At 41.3% G+C, this 25,000-nt stretch overlaps 1 protein-coding gene and 1 long non-coding RNA gene across 4 annotated transcripts in view; both read right to left on the bottom strand.

Annotated features, from left to right (window-relative positions):
- The window catches only part of ryr2a (ryanodine receptor 2a (cardiac)), a 65,593-nt gene that overhangs the window by 17,101 nt on the left and 23,492 nt on the right, over positions 1-25,000 (bottom strand). For all 3 annotated transcript variants that reach the window (XM_067429641.1, XM_067429642.1, XM_067429640.1), the window contains 2 exons: positions 21,762-21,881; positions 4,123-4,227 (listed from right to left, as the gene is read on the bottom strand). In XM_067429641.1, the coding sequence (XP_067285742.1) occupies positions 4,123-4,227; positions 21,762-21,881 (225 nt within the window). The remainder of the gene's footprint in view (positions 1-4,122; positions 4,228-21,761; positions 21,882-25,000) is intronic.
- On the bottom strand, positions 5,954-7,659 carry LOC137055810 (uncharacterized). The gene is made up of 4 exons (XR_010900082.1): positions 7,051-7,659; positions 6,849-6,936; positions 6,618-6,735; positions 5,954-6,323 (listed from the first exon to the last, which is right to left on the bottom strand). It is a non-coding gene; the product is annotated as an uncharacterized lncRNA (long non-coding RNA).

Here is a 25,000-nt window from a genome sequence, read left to right on the forward strand (position 1 = left end):
AGAGGTCCGTTTAAAGCGCAGAGAGCATCATGAAGAACAAGGAACACACCAGGCAGGTCCGAGATACTGTTGTGGAGAAGTTTAAAGCCGGATTTGGATACAAAAAGATTTCCCAAGCTTTAAACATCCCAAGGAGCACTGTGCAGGCGATAATATTGAAATGGAAGGAGTATCAGACCACTGCAAATCTACCAAGACCCGGCCGTCCCTCTAAACTTTCAGCTCATATGAGGAGAAGACTGATCAGAGATCAGCCAAGAGGCCCATGATCCCTCTGGAGGACCTGCAGAGATCTACAGCTGAGGTGGGAGACTCTGTCCATAGGACAACCATCAGTCTGCACACATCTGGCCTTTCTGGAAGAGCGGCAAGAAGAAAAAAAGTGTTGTTTAAAGTTTGCCACAAGCCCCCTGGGAGACACACCAAACATGTGGAAGAAGGTGCTCTGGTCAGATGAAACCAAAATTGAACTTTTTGACAACAAAGCAAAACGTTATATTTGGTGTAAAAGCACCACAGCTCATCACCCTGAACACACACCATCCCCACTGTCAGACATGGTGGCGGCAGCATCATGGTGTGGGGCTGCTTTTCTTCAGCAGGGACAGGGAAGATGGTTAACATTGATGGATGGAGCCAAATACAGGACCATTCTGGAAGAAGACCTGAAGGAGTCTGCAAAAGACCCGAGACTGGGACGGAGATTTGTCTTCCAACAAGACAATGATCCAAAACATAAAGCAGAATCTCCAATGGAATGGCTCAAAAATAACCATATCCAGGTGTTAGAATGGCCAAGGCAAAGTCCAGACCTGAATCCAATCGAATCTGTGGAAAGAACTGAAAACTGCTGTTCACAAACGCTCTCCATCCGACCTCACTGAGCTCCAGCTGTTCTGCAGGAGGAATGGGCAAACATTTCAGTCTCTCGATGTGCAGAACTAATAGAGACAAACCCCAAGAGACTCACAGCTGTAATCGCAGCAGAAGGTGGCGCTACAAAGGGTTAACTTAAGGGGGACGAATAAAGTTGCACGCCCAATTTATCAGTTTTTGATTTGTTAAAAAAGTTTGAAATATCCAATAAATGTCGTTCCACTTCATGATCGTGTCCCACCTGTTGTTGATTCATCACAAAAAATCAGTTTTATATCATTATGTTTGAAGCCTGAAATGTGGCAAAAGGTCGCAAAGTTCAAGGGGGCTGAATGCTTTCGCAAGGCACTGTATATATATATATATATATACATAATAATTATACACAGTATATACACACACATAAAGACATATTTGCATATATATATATATACTGTATAAATATACACATTTTTCCTAAATATTTTCATGCATGTGTGCGTATTTATATACACATAATAATTATACACAGTACACACACATTTATATTATTTAAACAGACACTTTTATTTTGGATGCGATTAATCGATTGCCCAGCACTATATTAAATATTATATGCGATACTGTAATTTAAATTGTAATTGTTTCTCAAATCAAGTAATTTATTTGTTATGGTGTTACAGTAACTAAAGCAAATTGTTCAAATATGATCTAAAACATATTTGTGCATCTCAGATTAATAATAAGATGTTTTTTTATTAAAAATGAGCACTGCATTAAAAAATCATAATTAATATAAATATTTCTGCTGAATATTAAAATATTTGCTCTGTATTTGTGTCTCCTTCTCTTTTTTATTGTGTTATTTTTATTTTGTATGCATCTGTTGTGATGATGGTTTTTAAATCCTTATATAAATACACCCATGACCTCAGGGGATCTGGCATCCGGTGCATGGGCTCTCTCTGATCCTTCAGTCCGTCGGCTGCTGGGAGAGGAGCGCGCACTCGATGAGTGCATGGGTTAAAAACAACCCAAGTTGGGTTGAAAATGGACAGACCCAGAAATTGGGTTGTTTGAACCATTCAAATTACCCAATTTCTGGGTCTGTCCATTTTCAACCTAGCTTGGGTTTTTTTGAACCCAGCATTTTTGTGCTTGAGTTCTGTCGCTATGATCGCCTCAATAAAACAAATATAAATGTTTAAAGTGTTCAGATCTCAGCTCTCAGTCACTCTCACACACACACACATACACACACACACACACACACACACACACACACACACACACACACTCTCAGCTCTCGGTCACTCACACACACACTCTCAGCTCTCAGTCACTCACACACACACAAACACTCACACACACACACACTCAGCTCTCAGTCACTCACACACACACACTCTCGCTATCTCTCACACACACACACACACACACACACACACACACACACACACACACACAGATCTCAGAAAAATAATCTTAATTCAAACAGAAAACAAGATTATTTTTCTCACCCCATTGGCAGATTATTTATCTCATTTTAAAAACTCTCTTCATTTTGAGTTATTTTCCCCAAAACAAGACAATTACTTTTGCTTGTCTAGTAAATGTTTCTTACTGATTGTTAGATGTTTAGACTAGAAACGAGACAAAAATACTGAGTAAGAAGAGCATTGTTTGCAGTGTAAATCTGAGTCTGCTGGAGCGGATCATCTCGTCTCAGATGTTGATGTTAATGATGTTTCTGTGTTTTGGTGCAGTCTGCCCAGCCCTCCTAAACAAAGAGCAATCACACACACACACACACACACACACACACACACTCCACCTATCAGATTCACGGGCACTGCAGTGTGTAGGACTGAACTCATCCACACGTCTGACTTCTATAAATGTAACTGACATCACTTCCTCTGCAAATGTGATCGTGCCAACTGGACCTGAAAGAGAACCGCCACCATTAAAGAGTGATTCAGAGAGAGCGATTGGTTTTGATCTTCCTTTTCCTCCTCCACATGTGACGCTTCTTCACACACAGTGAGACACTTCTGCATCGGCAGCATCAATCTATCTATCTCTCTCACACACACACACACACACACACACAGCCTCTCACTGACTCCTGCTGCACTCAGCATTTACTCCTCCAGATCTCTACTTTAATCCTGCACTGCTTCACACACACACACACACACACTAGAGCTGTCAAAATTGCGCAAAAATGACGTTAGAATATTCCCTCTAAAAAAAACACGAATATTCAAATTATTCGAACATCTGGTTGCGCATTTTGTCAATGACTCGCTCACACACTCACTCGCTCACACACACACTCGCTCACACACTCACTCGCTCACACACTCGCTCACACACTCGCTCACACACGCACACTCGCTCACACACTAACTCACTCACTCACTCGCTCACTCGCTCACACACTCGCTCACACACTAACTCACTCGCTCACTCACACACACACACTCACTCACTCGCTCACTCACACACACACTCTCACTCACTCGCTCATTCACTCACTCACTCACTCACACACTCACTCACTCACTCACTCACTCACACACACACTCGCTCACTCACTCACTCACTCGCTCACACACTCACACACACACTCGCTCACTCACTCACTCACTCACTCACTCACTCACACACACACTCACTCACTCACTCACTCACTCGCTCACACACTCGCTCACACACTAACTCACTCGCTCACTCACACACACACACTCACTCACTCGCTCACTCACACACACACTCTCACTCACTCGCTCATTCACTCACTCACTCACTCACACACTCACTTGCTCACACACTCACACACTCGCTCAAACACTCACACACTCACTCACACACTCACACACTCACTTGCTCACACACTCACACACTCGCTCACACACTCACACACTCACACACTTGCTCACACACTCACTTGCTCACACACTCACACACTCACTCACACACTCACTTGCTCACACACTCACTCACTCGCTCACACACTCACATACTCGCTCACTCACTCACACACTCACTTGCTCACACACTCACTCACTCGCTCACACACTCATATACTCGCTCACACACTCACACACTCACTTGCTCACACACTCACACACTCGCTCACACACTCACTTGCTCACACACTCGCTCACACACTCACTTGCTCACACACTCACATACTCGCTCACACACTCACACACTCACTCACACACTCACTTGCTCACACACTCACTCACACACACTCACCCCTTCCGCCCGCTCCTCTGTGTTAGCCAGCATCTCCTGCAGCGCTCGCACCGACAGCGACTGCTCCAGCACAAACGTGCATATGGACAGATCCGGAGGAACATTCTGGAGAGACACATCATTAATACACACACATAACACACATCACTAATAAACACACACATCACTAATACACACACATAACACACATCACTAATAAACACACATAACACACATCACTAATACACACACATAACACACAACATTAATACACATACATAACACACATCACTAATACACACACATAACACACATCACTAATACACACACATAACACACAGCACTAATACACACACATAACACACAACATTAATACACATACATAACACACATCACTAATACACACACATAACACACATCACTAATACACACACATAACACACAGCACTAATACACACACATAACACACAACATTAATACACATACATAACACACATCACTAATACACACACATAACACACATCATTAATACACACACATAACACACAACATTAATACACATCACTAATACACACACATAACACACATCATTAATACAAACACATAACACACATCACTAATACACACACATAACACATCATTAATACACACACATAACACACAACATTAATACACATCACTAATACACACACATAACACAAATCATTAATACAAACACATAACACACATCACTAATACACACACATAACACACATCATTAATACACACACATCATTACACAGTGAGTGTTTTGAGTTAATGTGAGTGTTGATGAGTTAATGTGAGTGTTGATGAGTTAATGTGAGTGTTGATGAGTTAATGAGGTAATGTTAGTGTTGATGAGTTAATGAGGTAATGTGACACTGCATGAAAAAAGGTGTATCCGGACCCGTATACTCCTGTATACACTGCTGAAATTCGGAAGAATCCGGGAGTATACTGGCCGGATAGGTCAAATTCCATGGATCGGTATATATCCGTATACATCCGGAATGATACCAAATCGGATGTATGTTGTGGCCGTATACTTCCATGCTACAGCCATTTGTTGCCATGGCAAGTAATCCCATCAGGTTTTTTCAGGAGACATTTTCACACCTCTGAGCAGCTTTGCCTCCCATCCCCTATTGGCCTTTCAACTCAAACTGGATTGGTTGTTCTTTTAAAACCACTCCCAAAACCCAAACTGCTATTGGAGGACAGGGCACATTGAAAACCCAGTAAAGTGATTTTATTGGTTACTTTTAAAACTTAGCCCACCCAGGGCCTTATAGTTTAGTGATTTGATTGGTTATAGGTCAGCTATGCAGATACTGTTCATACACCATAAACCCCACCCCCCTTCTCCCCCCAAAGGAAAAATACACACAAAAAACTATTTAGGAAAATATGGAATATTTATTAAGGTACATAAAACATTACCAAGAGCATTTTAAACAAGCAAAAGAATAGAATGGAGAAACAAAAACAAGTGAACAAAATGTATTTAAAAGGGATGAAAATGTAAAGAACAAAAAAAATACAAAAATAAAGGCATTTAAAAGGAAAAAATAAACAATATAAATATAACTATATAAAATAAACATAAGTTAAAATGAAAGGCTAAAAAAGGCATGAAAAATAAAATTAACACAACATATTTAAAAGTTGGCGATATAAAGAAATAAATACACAGTGTATCTAAAATAAAAAAGTTATATAATAAAAAAAGTTATAATATACATAAATGTTCTAAGTAAACAATAAAAATAAGTGAAAAAAAAAAAAACTCCCAAAGAGCATTGTAAACATATATTATAAAATGAATGGGGGAAAAAAAAAAAGTGAGCAAATTCTATTTAAAGGACGGCGATGTAAAGGAATAAGAGAAAAAAATGCATATAATATATGTTCTAAGTAAACAATATATATACAAGTGGAAACATTTCCAAAGAGCATTGTAAAAATACATTATAATGATGCACTGATGATGTGACGTGTAGCATGGGTCAGCCTCTAGTCTGGTTCGTAGCACTTGGCAGAGCGCAGACAACCGTAATTCTGTTTGGTGGAGACCTCACCATCCACACTGGCCTTCCATCAACAACAGCATCATCTTCATCAGACATCTGCTCTATTGTTGCGTTCTCTCACAGGTCTCTTTCTGCGTTAGCTTGTACAACCCTGGACCTGGTCTCCAGCAACTGCAAAACATGACAGTAATTTAACCACTAAAACACAGACTGTGTTTACATGTGCAACAATAATGCAACTATGTATTCTAAGAGTACGGTCTTAATCGCAGGAAGGTGCTCACGTGACAAGCAGAACTCTTCACTCCAGTTTACATGCAATTTGCATTATTCACTAATGAGTATGGTTATGTCACACTCAGATTTGATCAAAGTATTGGGTTTAATGTATAAGTTTAATCACAATATTGACAAAATCATATCTCCTAAAGAGAAAATAAATGCTTAGCAAGTGTCTTAACTTACCCTTCACTTTCTTTGACGGTTCTTTGCCATGTTCTTCATAGAGTGTCTTTTTTTGGGCCTTTTCAGGCTGAGCCACAGAATACTTCCTCCGTGGTGTCTCAATATGTCTTGCAACCTGCTAAATAAATCATGAATAATTGTAATACCAATAAAAGTAAGCAAAACAAAGCACACATGGTAAATATTAATATAAAATTACTTTAAAAAAAATAATACAATCTTTAAGATTACCTTTTACACATTCAGGGTCAACATCTGTAAAAGTTGTACTTAATTCTTCAAAGGAAAATGGTCAAAGCGAGGTTGTGTGATGACTATTCTGGGGGGAAAAGTTGCAGTTATAATTAATGAAATTCAGTTTTGGCATTTCAAATCCATATGACATTAGAAGTAGGTTAACCTAACATTTACAGTATACAATAAGCAGTCTTACCCAGTTTGTGGATCGTATTTGTGCGGGCTGTTCTCTGAATTGGGTTTCACACAAAGGCATCTTACAGATTCCTGTAAAGTTTGAAATTAAAATGCGTTTAAACGGATTCACAATCTGCAAGAACCACAATATTTTCAAGTTTGAATAAGATGGCCATCAAAGTAACCGCTGAAGACAAAACACATAACGTTATTAGGCTAACGTTAATTGTAAGCCAACTTTGGTTTACAGGCACATTATATAACAATAACTGAACTTACCTCACGTTACGTGCCCTTTTAAATCTTTTCACGGTGTTGTTAGGCTCTTCCTGTAAGTTAGTCCGTGCTGCTCATACTTTTGCTCGAGAGAATAAAGACGCTGGAGAGCCTCTTGGAGAAGATCAGCCTGTTCATGCTGTGCAGATATTAAAGTAGTAAGCAGACGAGATATAGCATTCTGGCCGGAGATCATGCAGCTGCTTCATCAAGGCATTCACAGTAACTGGGCTTGAGCTTGAGGCTGCTTGTCCTCCTTTGTTCAGTGGAGTAGAAAAACTAAGGTTCCTTTTACTCTCCATATTAAATGTGTCGAAAACGATCGATTCCAAATCTCAACCACACACCACAAAAAAACAACAATCCGTTCCCTGTACTTCCGGAAACAATGCGGAGGTTTCAACTTTCGCGCGCATGAAACAATACACTACTATTGGGTGCGCCTCCGTCCCCACCTTAACTGTGAGTGGTTGATTTCAAACCTCAAAACGCCCCCTCTTTGGCGCGTGTTGTTTGCTTGCTAATCCCCACTCAAACCACGCCCTCGGTATGACGCGTCGCAGGTGTATCTTTAATTTGGTGCAAAAATATAATGCCGGACATAATTATCTATCAACATGGAAGGACAACCACCTGTTGATAATAATACGAGAAAGAGGTTTTGCGACCACTGCAACGATAATGTTTCACATGCATATTTTTATCTTCACAAAAAAAAGTTTTTTTTTCACAATGGAGCGATGACAGCTGAGACAAATCACAACACAGAGCTGGAAGAGCATGTGATGAACTTCATCCAGACGAAATGAGACCTGTGGACTGGGATGATGCTGGTATTCATTTGGGTAAGTTACTGAACATTTTTTTTAATGTAAAACCAAATGACAAGTAAAATAAGATGGTGATCATCAGCATTTGGTTTATATATTTACTGATGTTGCGCAACATTACACTGATGTTTATGATCTGCTTTGGTTAGAGTTGACACACAATAGTGATTTGGTTGTTTTCAGAATGTAGTAAGTTTGTGTTTTTTCCAGTATAGGCATAAGTCTTGTTAATACATTGTAACTTTTATTTATTACAAATTTGGTCATGGCTGTATTTGCTGAACATTTAAATCATGATGGGCCATTCATAACAATAACTAAAGTTATTTGGATAAACTATTATGAATGGCCCATTAACATTTCTATGCCCCATCATGACCCGTACACATGCTGTACTGTAAAGTGCATGATATGTGATTCTAAGGGATTTTAGTAAAAAGCTAATAACTTTAAGATAATGCTAGACAAATGCATAGCTCCAGCCATTAATCAATTGGTGTTGTGATGTTTCACTGTTTAAACTAAATCTTTGTATTTAGCTTGTGTATGTAAATTTGCGTGTAGCTAAAATCGTTGTATTGTTCTTTAATTGTTACAGAGGACATTGGAGACCAAGAGCAAGTTGATTTCTGCATATTTGAAGAAACCATGCATTTACATGAGAACCAAGATTCGGCAGATCTTCTTGATTTATCCATCACTGAAGGCAAGGCTCCTTACATTTAAATTGATGCACACAGACAGATGTGTATTGTTACACTTCTATTAATTTTTTCTAAAAAAAAAAAAACTCTAACAAATGTCTTTTTTTGAAGAAGAAGAAGACCGCAATGAGCTGCTCAGGCTTTCCTTGGAGCTCAGTGAAACGTCTTCAGATGATGACAGTGACCATGAAGAGCAACACGTCTTTACAGATGGTCAGCACAGTGAACATTTGGATTTTAAAGATGACAAACCTGAAGATGATGGCAATAGAGACAGCTCTGCTTTATTACTTGTAAAGCTATTAGCAATAATGCTTTTAACCTGGCAAGCATTGTTCAACATTTCAGACAATGCCATCACTGCACTGCTGCTATGCCTCAGACAACTGATGGCTCATTGGAAATATTCTCAGTGTTGATTGGTGTCTCCTGGGTTTGCCACTGTGGCCTTTGGTTTACTCAGTTGGGGACACTAAAACTATAACACTAAATTTATGATCTAAGTTATTCAACTAAATATACAAATAAAATGAATTAATTAGGTCTTATTTAATTCTATAAACCATAATATTGATCTGCCAACATTGTTGACCCTACAGCCAACTAAAATTTTGTTGCAATACTGTCTCGTTTGACACTGTGAGGCTAATTTAAAACAATCGTCATTGTAAAAGCGCTATATAAATAAAGTTGATTGATTGATGCAATTTGCTGGTATGATTCCCAAGACTTTATATTAACTAAGAAAATATACCAGTACGACAACTTCACTGAATATGCTGTCTGTCCAAAAAGATAAGCTTCAATGGCAAGGAATATCTGTACCCCAAACTAACCTATTGTTACAAGAAAGTAACTCCGTCATTAGAGACCTTGGTAAAAAAGACCTGGGTTTTTTAAAAAGAGAGGCATGGAGAGAAATACAAATTCTTGGACGAACCAGTCCTAGACCCAAATGCAGAGCTGCGTGCTGGAGTCATTAAGAGATTTCTTATAATCAGTGTTAAAAACTAACACACGTACGCCATATGTTGTTGCAAAGGTTTCGTGGTTGCACCCTCATCCAGACAGATGTTTCTTTGGGAACCCTGTATATATGGCACACAGACTGATTGTGCAGCAGCCTTCCTACCTGTGGAACGTATTGCAGGGAGATGTGTACTAAGTACATTCATTGTGCAGTTAAGTCAGACAAAAGAAAAGGTATATGCTATAATTCCAATTTGCACAATGTTTGAGATTTAGCCCCATGCGATTTCCAACGACTTTCTTTTTATTCCTTTAATTTTATTTTGAGCATATCTGTTTTTTTTGTGTTTTTAAAGCCATGTTTTCATTATTTCACATTAATGTACATTCCTTTTTATTAAATGTTATTGTTATTAACTGCATTTTGTAAAACTTCACAATAAATGTGTGTTATTCTAAAATGGTTGGTTAATTTTCCTTTATTTGTTCCATTCAATTCCTTAATTTAAATACTCTGTTTTTGTGACTATATGTTCGGGGTGTTTATTTTGTAGTGTTTTTATAAAAACTTTGATTAAGAGTCATAATTCTCAATCCTGAAGTCCTCCCCTGCCACCCCTCCCTCTGAGAACAGCCAGCACATCAGTGTCATTAACATATGAAAGGCCTTCTTCACACCTAACAGTCACCAGTCCTAGCACCCAGCAGTGTTTCAGCTGTATATTTCCGTGAAATTCCACGGATGCCTGTATATGTCCGCATATGTGAGGTTTCCGGGTGTATCTTGAAATATACTGTTCCGTGTTACTCTGATCCGCTTTTTCCCACATACGTCCGGTAAACCTCAAATTACACAGGAGTTTACCATGCCCGGATAATGCCGTATTCCAGGGTTTTCATGCAGTGTGAGTGTTGATGAGTTAATGAGGTAATGTGTGTGCTGATGAGTTAATGAGGTAATGTGTGTGCTGATGAGTTAATGAGGTAATGTGAGTGTTGATGAGTTAATCAGGTAATGTGTGTTCTGATGAGTTAATGAGGTAATGTGTGTGTTGATGAGTTAATGAGGTAATGTGTGTGTTGATGAGTTAATGAGGTAATGTGTGTGCTGATGAGGTAATGTGAGTGTTGATGAGTTAATGAGGTAATGTGTGTGTTGATGAGTTAATGAGGTAATGTGTGTGCTGATGAGTTAATGAGGTAATGTGTGTGCTGATGAGTTAATGAGGTAATGTGAGTGTTGATGAGTTAATCAGGTAATGTGTGTTCTGATGAGTTAATGAGGTAATGTGTGTGTTGATGAGTTAATGAGGTAATGTGAGTGTTGATGAGTTAATGAGGTAATGTGTGTGCTGATGAGTTAATGAGGTAATGTGAGTGTTGATGAGTTAATGAGGTAGTGTGTGTGTTGATGAGTTAATGAGGTAATGTGTGTGCTGATGAGTTAATGCGGTAATGTGTGTGTTGATGAGTTAATGAGGTAATGTGAGTGTTGATGAGTTAATGAGGTAATGTGTGTGCTGATGAGTTAATGAGGTAATGTGAGTGTTGATGAGTTAATGAGGTAGTGTGTGTGTTGATGAGTTAATGAGGTAATGTGAGTGTTGATGAGTTAATGAGGTAATGTGTGTGCTGATGAGTTAATGAGGTAATGTGTGTGTTGATGAGTTAATGAGGTAATGTGTGTGCTGATGAGTTAATGAGGTAATGTGAGTGTTGATGAGTTAATCAGGTAATGTGTGTTCTGATGAGTTAATGAGGTAATGTGTGTGTTGATGAGTTAATGAGGTAATGTGTGTGTTGATGAGTTAATGAGGTAATGTGTGTGCTGATGAGGTAATGTGAGTGTTGATGAGTTAATGAGGTAATGTGTGTGTTGATGAGTTAATGAGGTAATGTGAGTGTTGATGAGTTAATGAGGTAATGTGAGTGTTGATGAGTTAATGAGGTAGTGTGTGTGTTGATGAGTTAATGAGGTAATGTGTGTGTTGATGAGTTAATGAGGTAATGTGTGTGTTGATGAGTTAATGAGGTTATGTGTGTGTTGATGAGTTAATGAGGTAATGTGAGTGTTGATGAGTTAATGAGGTAATGTGTGTGTTGATGAGTTAATGAGGTAATGTGTGTGTTGATGAGTTAATGAGGTAATGTGTGTGTTGATAAGTTAATGAGGTAATGTGTGTCTTGATGAGTTAATGAGGGAATGTCTGTGTTGATGAGTTAATGGGGTAATGTGTGTGTTGATGAGTTAATGAGGTAATGTCTGTGTTGATGAGTTAATGAGGTAATGTGAGTGTTGATGAGTTAATGAGGTAATGTTAGTGTTGATGAGTTAATGAGGTAATGTGAGTGTTGATGAGTTAATGAGGTAATGTGTGTGCTGATGAGTTAATGAGGTAATGTGTGTGCTGATGAGTTAATGAGGTAATGTGTGTGTTGATGAGTTAATGAGGTAATGTGTGTCCTGATGAGTTAATGAGGTAATGTGAGTGTTGATGAGTTAATGAGGTAATGTGAGTGTTGATGAGTTAATGTGAGTGTTGTCGAGTTAATGAGAGTGTTGATGAGTTAATGTGTGTGTTGATGAGTTAATGTGAGTGTTGATGAGTTAATGAGAGTGTTGATGAGGTAATGTGAGTGTTGATGAGTTAATGAGAGTGTTGATGAGGTAATGTGAGTGTTGATGAGTTAATGTGAGTGTTGATGAGTTAATGTGAGTGTTGATGAGGTAATGTGAGTGTTGATGAGGTAATGTGAGTGTTGTCGAGTTAATGAGAGTGTTGATGAGTTAATGTGTGTGTTGATGAGTTAATGTGAGTGTTGATGAGTTAATGTGAGTGTTGATGAGGTAATGTGAGTGTTGATGAGTTAATGAGAGTGTTGATGAGGTAATGTGAGTGTTGATGAGTTAATGTGAGTGTTGATGAGTTAATGTGAGTGTTGATGAGTTAATGTGAGTGTTGATGAGGTAATGTGAGTGTTGATGAGTTAATGTGAGTGTTGATGAGTTAATGAGTGTTGATGAGTTAATGTGAGTGTTGATGAGGTAATGTGTGTGTTGATGAGTTAATGTGAGTGTTGATGAGGTAATGTGTGTTGATGAGATAATTTGAGTGTTGATAAGGTAATGAGTGTTGATGAGGTAATGTGAGTGTTGATGAGTTAATGTGAGTGTTGTCGAGTTAATGAGAGTGTTGATGAGTTAATGTGAGTGTTGATGAGTTAATGTGAGTGTTGATGAGTTAATGTGAGTGTTGATGAGGTAATGTGAGTGTTGATGAGGTAATGTGAGTGTTGTCGAGTTAATGAGAGTGTTGATGAGTTAATGTGTGTGTTGATGAGTTAATGTGAGTGTTGATGAGTTAATGTGAGTGTTGATGAGGTAATGTGAGTGTTGATGAGTTAATGAGAGTGTTGATGAGGTAATGTGAGTGTTGATGAGTTAATGTGAGTGTTGATGAGTTAATGTGAGTGTTGATGAGTTAATGTGAGTGTTGATGAGGTAATGTGAGTGTTGATGAGTTAATGTGAGTGTTGATGAGTTAATGAGTGTTGATGAGTTAATGTGAGTGTTGATGAGGTAATGTGTGTGTTGATGAGTTAATGTGAGTGTTGATGAGGTAATGTGTGTTGATGAGATAATTTGAGTGTTGATAAGGTAATGAGTGTTGATGAGGTAATGTGAGTGTTGATGAGTTAATGTGAGTGTTGTCGAGTTAATGAGAGTGTTGATGAGTTAATGTGAGTGTTGATGAGTTAATGTGAGTGTTGATGAGGTAATGTGAGTGTTGATGAGTTAATGTGTGTGTTGATGAGTTAATGTGAGTGTTGATGAGTTAATGTGAGTGTTGATGAGGTAATGTGAGTGTTGATGAGTTAATGTGAGTGTTGATGAGTTAATGAGTGTTGATGAGTTAATGTGAGTGTTGATGAGGTAATGTGTGTGTTGATGAGTTAATGTGAGTGTTGATGAGGTAATGTGTGTTGATGAGATAATTTGAGTGTTGATAAGGTAATGAGTGTTGATGAGGTAATGTGAGTGTTGATGAGGTAATGAGTGTTGATGAGGTAATGTGAGTGTTGATGAGTTAATGTGAGTGTTGATGAGTTAATGTGTGTTGATGAGTTAATGTGAGTGTTGATGAGTTAATGTGAGTGTTGATGAGGTAATGTGAGTGTTGATGAGGTAATGTGTGTGTTGATGAGTTAATGTGAGTGTTGATGAGGTAATGTGAGTGTTGATGAGTTAATGTGAGTGTTGATGAGTTAATGTGATTGTTGATGAGTTAATGTGAGTGTTGATGAGTTAATGTGAGTGTTGATGAGTTAATGAGAGTGTTGATGAGTTAATGTGAGTGTTGATGAGGTAATGTGAGTGTTGATGAGTTAATGTGATTGTTGATGAGTTAATGTGAGTGTTGATGAGGTAATGTGAGTGTTGATGAGGTAATGTGAGTGTTGATGAGGTAATGTGAGTGTTGATGAGTTAATGTGAGTGTTGATGAGGTAATGTGAGTGTTGATGAGTTAATGTGAGTGTTGATGAGTTAATGTGATTGTTGATGAGTTAATGTGAGTGTTGATGAGGTAATGTGAGTGTTGATGAGGTAATGTGAGTGTTGATGAGTTAATGTGAGTGTTGATGAGTTAATGTGATTGTTGATGAGTTAATGTGAGTGTTGATGAGTTAATGTGAGTGTTGATGAGTTAATGTGAGTGTTGATGAGTTAATGTGAGTGTTGATGAGTTAATGTGAGTGTTGATGAGTTAATGTGTGTGTTGATGAGTTAATGTGAGTGTTGATGAGTTAATGTGAGTGTTGATGAGTTAATGTGAGTGTTGATGAGTTAATGAGAGTGTTGATGAGTTAATGTGAGTGTTGATGAGGTAATGTGAGTGTTGATGAGTTAATGTGAGTGTTGATGAGTTAATGTGAGTGTTGATGAGTTAATGTGAGTGTTGATGAGGTAATGTGAGTGTTGATGAGTTAATGAGAGTGTTGATGAGTTAATGTGAGTGTTGATGAGGTAATGTGAGTGTTGATGAGTTAATGTGAGTGTTGATGAGTTAATGTGAGTGTTGATGAGTTAATGTGTGTGTTGATGAGTTAATGTGAGTGTTGATGTGTTGATGAGGTAATGTGAGTGTTGATGAGTTAATGTGAGTGTTGATGAGTTAATGTGAGTGTTGATGAGTTAATGTGTGTGTTGATGAGTTAATGTGAGTGTTGATGAGTTAATGTGAGTGTTGATGAGTTAATGAGTTAATGTGAGTGTTGATGAGTTAATGAGGTAATGTGAGTGTTGATGAGTTAATGAGGTAATGTGAGTGTTGATGAGTTAATGTGTGTGTTGATGAGTTAATGTGAGTGTTGATGTGTTGATGAGGTAATGTGAGTGTTGATGAGTTAATGTGAGTGTTGATGAGTTAATGTGAGTGTTGATGAGTTAATGTGTGTGTTGATGAGTTAATGTGAGTGTTGATGAGTTAATGTGAGTGTTGATGAGTTAATGAGTTAATGTGAGTGTTGATGAGTTAAGGGGGTCGCACACCGGACGCGGAGCTCGGCGGCGCTCGGCGGCGCGCCACGCAGCGTCTCAGGTATCGCACACCAGACGCGCACATTTTAAAAGGCTACGTTTATTATACATTTCCCCAAAATATGTTTAGACTTTATTCAAGCTGTTGAACTCAGAATGTAAAACAAATGTGTCTTGTAGCAAAGGTTGAAATCAGTATACCTTAACGATAATAAACTTTTAATATAAAGCCTTGAAATGGCGCTCTGTGGCGCGGCAGGATTTAGAACAACTTCCTGAGTCGCCGCGGACAGGCGCCGAATGCCGCCACCGGTGTGCGTACACTCATTGAAAACAATGTGTTCGAATTTTAAAGACATGGCGCGCCGCCGAGCGCCGCCGAGCTCCGCGTCCGGTGTGCGACCCCCTTTAATGTGAGTGTTGATGAGTTAATGTGAGTGTTGATGAGGTAATGTGAGTGTTGATGAGTTAATGTGAGTGTTGATGAGTTAATGAGAGTGTTGATGAGTTAATGTGAGTGTTGATGAGTTAATGTGAGGGTTGATGAGTTAATGTGAGTGTTGATGAGGTAATGTGAGTGTTGATGAGTTAATGTGAGTGTTGATGAGTTAATGAGGTAATGTGAGTGTTGATGAGTTAATGTGAGTGTTGTTGAGTTAATGTGAGTGTTGTTGAGTTAATGTGAGTGTTGATGAGTTAATGTGAGAGTTGATGAGTTAATGAGTGTTGATGAATTAATGAGAGTGTTGATGAGGTAATGTGAGTGTTGATGAGGTAATGTGAGTGTTGATGAGTTAATGTGAGTGTTGATGAGTTAATGTGTGTGTTGATGAGGTGATGTGAGTGTTGATGAGTTAATGAGGTAATGTGTGTGTTGATGAGTTAATGTGAGTGTTGATGAGTTAATGTGAGTGTTGATGAGGTAATGTGAGTGTTGATGAGGTAATGTGAGTGTTGATGAGTTAATGTGAGTGTGTCACGGTTCATGGATTCCCTGTCTCACTCTTGGGTGCGTGTTGAATGAAGGTGAGGGCGGAGCCTGGGATTGGCTCATCACGCACCTGTGGCTGATCACCTGCACCAGCTGCAACTCATCACCTTTACCCTATTTAGTCTCTCTGTTTCTCTCTTGTCTTTGTCAGAGCGTTGTTGGATGTTTCCCCTTGTGTCTCCGTGTTGGTTGTCGTTTCCCCCTTCCGTGAAACGCTGGATCCCTTCCCGGATTACCTGTACCGACCTCCCGAGTCACAGCTGCTCACAGCCTGCCTGTGTCGCCAACAGAGCCTCTCTCACTGCTCTGTCTTATCCGGACTTCTTCAGTGTTCTGAGTTTTGACTTCTGTGACACTATCCGTCAAATAAACTAATTACTTGCTTTTGAATCCTGCCTCTGTGAATCCGTTACAGAACGCTCTGACCAACCATGGATTCAGCGAGTATCAACGCCCTACTGACCAGCAGCAACGAGAGACTGGACCAGCAGGAGGCGAACTTAACTGCCACAGGACAGGCAGTACACACCTTGGTGGCACGGGTGGCCGAGCTGACCCAACAGATGCAACAACTCTTCGGTCCCACTGTGCCCGACCCACCGCCGATTCCCCACACACCATCTGCATCGCGGCAACCGGAACCACGTCTGCCTACCCCCGAGAGTTATGCCGGTGAGAGCAATTATTGCAGAGCCTTCCTTACCAAGTGTTCCTTGTTTTTCGCTCTTCAACCGCAGACTTTCAACACGGAAAGATCTAAGGTGGCATTCGTCCTCACCCGGCTCTCCGGACGAGCCGCACTTTGGGGAACGGCGGTGTGGGAGAACCAACATCCTTGCTGCTCCTCGTTTCAGACGCTGGCGGCAGAGATGAGAAGGGTGTTTGACCGAGCGGTGACCGGAAGAGAAGCGGCACGTCAACTCGCAGAGCTCCGCCAAGGTAACCGCTCGGTCTCGGATTATTCCATCGAGTTCCGCACCCTGGCCGCCGAGTGCAAGTGGAACGAGGAGGCAGAGTGGGACATGTTCCTGCATGGGCTGGCTGACCGCATCCAGAAGGAGATATTCGCCATCGACCTTCCGGAGAAGATTGACGGTCTTATTGACCTTGCTTTGAGGGTGGACGCTCGTCTGAGTCGGCTGAGGTCCAGGATGGAGCCTCAGCATGGGAGTGTCGAATGCCCTCAGGCCAGCGCTACGGATGCGGTCAGCTACACCTTCGACCCGGAGCCCATGCAGGTGGGTCGAGCTCGGCTCTCCCGGGAGGAGAAGGCGAGACGGAGATCCCGTGGTCTTTGCCTGTACTGCGGCGGGAACGGACACCTGCTAGACTCCTGCCCGGTAAAAGACCACGCCCGGCGGTAAAAGGAAGGCTACTGTCGGGCGGGATCTCCGTGGAAAAGACCTCATCCTCCACTCTCCTCCCGGTGAGATTGCTGTGGGCAGCTCAGGATTATTCCAGCCTCGCCCTCCTCGACTCGGGAGCGGAAGGTAACTTCATTGACTCTGCCCTTGCTCACAAACTTAACATACCCACCATTGCACTCAAGAACACCATTTCTGTCAACGCACTCAACGGACAAGTTCTCCCTGACATTTCATTCACCACTGAACCACTTACACTGATCACTTCCGGCAACCACACAGAACGCATTTCATTTTTCATCCTGGACTCCCCTTTGGCTCCCGTTGTCCTCGGTCACCCTTGGCTGGAGTTACACAATCCAAGGGTTGACTGGGGACAAAACTCTGTGTCTGCGTGGAGTGATAGATGTTATGAGTCTTGTTTGGTGTCTGCTTGTTCGTCTGTTTCTCGTTCTGTTTTTCAGAGTGAGACGGTGAATCTGTCTAACGTGCCTCCGGAGTACCTCGACCTGAAGGAAGTGTTCAGTAAGTCCCGAGCTGCTTCTCTCCCTCCGCATCGTCCCTATGACTGTGCTATAGATTTACTCCCAGGTAAGTCTCCGCCTAAGGGCAAACTATACTCTCTTTCTATTCCAGAGAGGGAGGCCATGGAGAAATATATTTCTGATTCTCTAGCCTCCAAATTCATCAGCCCTTCCTCTTCTCCAGCGGGGGCGGTGTTCTTCTTCGTGGGGAAGAAGGATGGTTCTCTGCGACCTTGCATTGATTACCGAGGGCTGAATAACATCACGGTAAAGAATACCTATCCTTTGCCGTTGATGTCTTCAGCTTTCGAGAGGTTACAGGGAGCATCCGTCTTCACGAAGTTGGACTTACGTAACGCTTATCATTTGGTTCGCATCAGGGAGGGGGATGAATGGAAAACCGCATTTAACACCCCCAGGGGGCATTTTGAATACTTGGTCATGCCTTTCGGCCTTTCCAACTCCCCAGCGGTTTTCCAGGCACTCGTCAATGATGTGTTGAGAGACATGGTCGACCAATTCATATATGTCTACCTGGATGACATTTTGATTTTTTCTTCGTCTCTCCAGGAACATGTTCGACACGTCAGACGAGTGCTTCAGAGGTTGCTAGAGAATGGGCTTTTTGTCAAGGCGGAGAAATGCGCTTTTCATGCACAGTCTGTTCCTTTTTTAGGGTACATCGTGTCATCGGAGGGAATGCGCATGGATCCCGACAAGGTTAAGGCTGTGATGGATTGGCCAAGTCCAGATTCCCGTAAGGCCCTACAGAGGTTTCTGGGGTTCGCCAATTTCTATCGGCGTTTTATTCGCAATTTCAGCCAACTAGCCGCACCTCTGACTGCCTTGACCTCTCCCCGAATGACGTTCAGGTGGTCCGATACAGCCGAGGCTGTATTCGCCAAACTGAAAAGCCGCTTTGTTTCGGCTCCCATCTTAGTCGCCCCTGATCCCACACGTCAGTTCGTGGTAGAGGTCGACGCGTCAGAGGTGGGGGTAGGAGCGGTTCTTTCACAGCGCTCTCCCTCAGATGACAAGATGCACCCGTGCGCGTTTTTCTCCCATCGTCTTTCTCCTGCCGAACGCAATTATGACATTGGTAACAGAGAGTTGTTGGCCGTCAAGTTAGCGTTGGAGGAGTGGCGTCATTGGCTTGAAGGGTCGGGGGTACCTTTTATTGTATGGACGGATCATAAGAACCTTGAATATATTAGATCTGCTAAAAGACTCAACTCCAGGCAGGCTCGGTGGGCACTTTTTTTCGGACGTTTTGACTTTGTTCTCTCGTACCGCCCCGGGTCTAAAAACATCAAACCCGACTCTTTATCTCGTATTTTTGATGCTTCCGAACGCCCGGTTACTCCCGAGTGTATTTTGCCAGAGAAGATAGTTATCTCTACACTCACATGGGAGATCGAATCGAAGGTCAAAGTGGCCTTAGAAGGGGTAACGCCCCCGCCCGGCGGCCCACCGAGTCGTTTGTTCGTTCCGGAGGGGTTAAGATCCGAGGTCCTCAAATGGGGTCACTGCTCCAACATTGCCTGTCATCCAGGGGTAAACCGCACTTGCAGTTTAATAAAGCAACGATTTTGGTGGCCACTTATGGCTCGCGACATTCGCAGTTTTGTTTTGGCTTGCTCGGTCTGTGCGGTTGGTAAGACATCTAACCAACCTCCCCAGGGGTTACTTCAGCCGCTGTCTGTTCCTTCGAGACCCTGGTCCCACATCGCTCTAGATTTTGTTACCGCCCTCCCGCCCTCCCAGGGCAAGACGGTCGTTTTGACCGTCGTGGACCGATTCTCGAAGGCAGCACATTTCATTCCCTTGCCCAAATTACCCTCAGCCAAGGAGACAGCGGTATCTGTAGTAGATCACGTCTTTCGGTTACATGGCCTCCCGATGGACGTGGTCTCCGACAGAGGTTCCCAATTTGTGTCCAAATTTTGGCAGGAGTTTTGTAAATTACTAGGAGCCACGGTTAGTCTGTCTTCGGGTTATCACCCCCAAAGCAACGGTCAGACCGAGAGAGCCAATCAGGATCTGGAGAGAGTGTTGCGATGTTTGGTATCCAAGAATCCTTCATCCTGGAGCCAGCAACTCTCTATGGTTGAGTACGCTCATAACTCGTTACCAGTGTCATCTACGGGCCTTTCGCCATTTGAGTGTAGTGTAGGTTACCAGCCACCTATTTTTCCTAGTCTGGATTCCGAGGTCGCGGTCCCCTCTGTTCACGCCTTTATCCAGAGGTGTCATCGCACATGGACCAGAGCCCGTGAGACTCTGCTCCAGGTGGGAGCGCGCACCAAGGCTAAAGCCGATCGCCACCGGTCTAAGCCTCCCGTTTACGTCGTCGGTCAAAGAGTGTGGCTTTCTACCAAGAACATTCCTCTCCGCTCCGTATCTAATAAACTTGCTCCCAAATTTATCGGCCCGTTCACTGTCACCAAGATCATTAGTCCGGTGACAGTCCGCCTCAAACTCCCTCCGGCGTACAGGAGGATTCATCCCGCCTTCCATGTATCCAAAATCAAACCTGTTTTTCACTCCCACCTTAATCCGCCAGTCCCGGTTCCCCCACCGCCGCGACTCGTAGATGGGGAACCAACTTATTCGGTTAATCGCATTCTGGATTCTAGACGGAGGGGACGCGGTTTCCAGTACTTGGTGGACTGGGAAGGTTACGGTCCGGAGGAGAGAAGTTGGGTTCCTGCTAGGGACATTCTGGATCACTCCCTTATTGATGATTACAATCAACAGGTAAGGTCGGCTGGGAGCGTCAGAGGACGCTCCTAGGGGGAGGGGTACTGTCACGGTTCATGGATTCCCTGTCTCACTCTTGGGTGCGTGTTGAATGAAGGTGAGGGCGGAGCCTGGGATTGGCTCATCACGCACCTGTGGCTGATCACCTGCACCAGCTGCAACTCATCACCTTTACCCTATTTAGTCTCTCTGTTTCTCTCTTGTCTTTGTCAGAGCGTTGTTGGATGTTTCCCCTTGTGTCTCCGTGTTGGTTGTCGTTTCCCCCTTCCGTGAAACGCTGGATCCCTTCCCGGATTACCTGTACCGACCTCCCGAGTCACAGCTGCTCACAGCCTGCCCGTGTCGCCAACAGAGCCTCTCTCACTGCTCTGTCTTATCCGGACTTCTTCAGTGTTCTGAGTTTTGACTTCTGTGACACTATCCGTCAAATAAACTAATTACTTGCTTTTGAATCCTGCCTCTGTGAATCCGTTACAGAGTGTTGATGAGTTAATGTGAGTGTTGATGAGTTAATGTGAGTGTTGATTAGTTAATGTGAGTGTTGATGAGGTAATGTGAGTGTTGATTAGTTAATGTGAGTGTTGATGAGTTAATGTGAGTGTTGATGAGTTAATGTGAGTGTTGATGAGGTAATGTGAGTGTTGAAGAGTTAATGTGAGTGTTGATGAGTTAATGTGAGTGTTGATGAGTTAATGTGAGTGTTGATGAGTTAATGTGTGTGTTGATGAGTTAATGTGAGTGTTGATGAGTTAATGTGAGTTGCTGAGCTGTACCTTTGAGTTAGACGTGGACTCGAGGAAACACAGCCTGTTCCCGAAGCCCTCAGCGGCCAGACAGAGCTTCTGCTGCTCCTTATGGACAGTGGCGGAGCACTGGAGGACAACTTCATCATCCTGAACACAACAACACAACATCAACACAACATAACATCATCATCATCATCCTGAACACAACAACACAACATCAACACAACATAACATCATCATCATCATCATCCTGAACACAACAACACAACATCATCATCATAATCCTGAACACAACAACACAACATCGTCATCATATTCCTGAACACAACAACACAACATCATCATCCTGAATACAACAACACAACATCATCATCATCATCATCCTGAACACAACAACACAACATCAACACAACATATCATCATCATCATCATCATCATCCTGAACACAACAACACAACATCATCATCATAATCCTGAACACAACAACACAACATCGTCATCATATTCCTGAACACAACAACACAACATCATCATCCTGAATACAACAACACAACATCATCATCATCATCATCATCCTGAACACAACAACACAACATCAACACAACATATCATCATCGTCATCATCATCATCCTGAACACAACAACACAACATCATCATCATAATCCTGAACACAACAACACAACATCGTCATCATATTCCTGAACACAACAACACAACATCATCATCCTGAATACAACAACACAACATCATCATCATCATCATCCTGAACACAACAACACAACATCAACACAACATATCATCATCATCATCATCATCATCCTGAACACAACAACACAACATCATCATCATCATCATCCTGAACACAACAAAACATCATGATCATCATCATCATCCTAAACACAACAACACAACATCATCCTGAACACAACAACACAACATCATCATCCTCAACAAAACAACACAACATCATCATCCTGAACAAAACAACACAACATCGTCATCATCATCATCATCATCATCATCCTGAACAAAACAACACAACACAACATCATCATCCTGAACAAAACAACACAACATCATCATCATCATCATCATCATCATCATCCTGAACAAAACAACACAACACAACATCATCATCATCCTGAACAACACAACACAACATCATCATCATCATCATCATCATCATCCTGAACAAAACAACACAACACAACATCATCATCATCCTGAACAACACAACACAACATCATCATCATCATCATCATCATCATCATCATCATCATCATCATCATCATCATCATCCTGAACAAAACAACACAACACAACATCATTCTGAAATCAACAACATGTGTGCTCGACCGGATACCGACTAGGCTACTAAGAGATGCTTCCAGAGGTCACAGATCCTCTGCTTATTATCATTAACTCATCTTTATCATTAGGATATGTACCGAAAACTTTTAAGTTACTATACATTTATAGTATAATTATACATTTATAATATATAATTATAGCTAACTTTTAAGCTATAATTAAACCACTTATTAAAAAAACGCAACTCGATGCTACAGAATTAGTCAATTACAGGCCAATCTCGAATCTACCATTTCTGTCAAAAACACTAGAAAAGGCCGTGTCTTCACTACTATGCTCCTTTTAGACAGAAATGTTATCTGTGAGGATTTCCAGTCAGGATTTAGACCGTATCATAGTACTGAGACTGCTCTAATTAGAGTTACAAATGATTTACTCTTATCATCTGATCGTGGTTGAGTCTCTCTAATAGTGTTTCTCGATCTTCCTCGATGTCGAACCGATCACAAGTTCAGTATGGGGTACCGCAAGGCTCAGTGTTAGGACCGCTGCTCTTCACCCTGTATCTGCTCCACTGGGAGATATCATTAGGAAACATGGCGTTAGTTTTCATTGTTATGCTGATGATACTCAGCTCTATATTTCCTCACGCCCTGACGAAACCTACCAATTCACAAGATTAACAGAATGCAGAGCTGATATAAAACATTGGATGACCAGTCATTTCCTGCAACTTAATTCAGAAAAAAATGCCTTTTTAATTATTGGACAGAAAAGCTCCACAAGTAGTAACCGAGAATACTGTCTAACACTTGATGACTGCTCTGTCAAGCCTTCGTCTCACACACACACACACACCCTCGTCGTCAGTGAGGAACCTGGGTGTGCTCTTTGATATCAATCTTTCATGTGAAAGCCACGTTTCTAGCATCTGTAAAACTGCATTCTATCATCTTATATCTAAATCACGGCACATGCACTCAATGCCAAATGCTGAACAGTTAGTCGATGCGTTCATGAGCTCAAGGCTAGATTATTGTAATGCTCTACTGGGTGGTTGCCCTGCTCGCTTAATAAACAAACTCCAGCTGGTCCATGATTGATAGATAGATAGATAGATAGATAGATAGATAGATAGATAGATAGATAGATAGATAGATAGATAGATAGATAGATAGATAGATAGATAGATAGATAGATAGATAGATAGATAGATAGATAGATAGATAGATAGATAGACAGACAGACAGACAGACAGACAGACAGACAGACAGACAGACAGACAGACAGACAGACAGACAGACAGACAGACAGACAGACAGACAGACAGACAGACAGACAGACAGACAGACAGACAGACAGACAGACAGACAGACAGACAGACAGACAGACAGACAGACAGACAGACAGACAGATAGATAGATAGATAGATAGATAGATAGATAGATAGATAGATAGATAGACAGACAGACAGACAGACAGACAGACAGACAGACAGACAGACAGACAGACAGACAGACAGACAGACAGACAGATAGATAGATAGATAGATAGATAGATAGATAGATAGATAGATAGATAGATAGATAGATAGATTATTGTAATGCTCTAGATAGATAGATAGATAGATAGATAGATTATTGTAATGCTCTACTGGGTGGTTGCCCTGCTCGCTTAATAAACAAACTCCAGCTGGTCCATGATAGATAGATAGATAGATAGATAGATAGATAGATAGATAGATAGATAGATAGATAGATAGATAGATAGATAGATAGATAGATAGATAGATAGATAGATAGATAGATAGATAGATAGATAGATAGATAGATAGATAGATAGATAGATAGATAGATAGATAGATAGATAGATTATTGTAATGCTCTACTGGGTGGTTGCCCTGCTCGCTTAATAAACAAACTCCAGCTGGTCCATGATAGATAGATAGATAGAT

Source organism: Pseudorasbora parva, chromosome 21 (genome assembly GCF_024679245.1).
Source record: "Pseudorasbora parva isolate DD20220531a chromosome 21, ASM2467924v1, whole genome shotgun sequence".
Taxonomy (NCBI): Eukaryota; Metazoa; Chordata; class Actinopteri; order Cypriniformes; family Gobionidae; genus Pseudorasbora; species Pseudorasbora parva.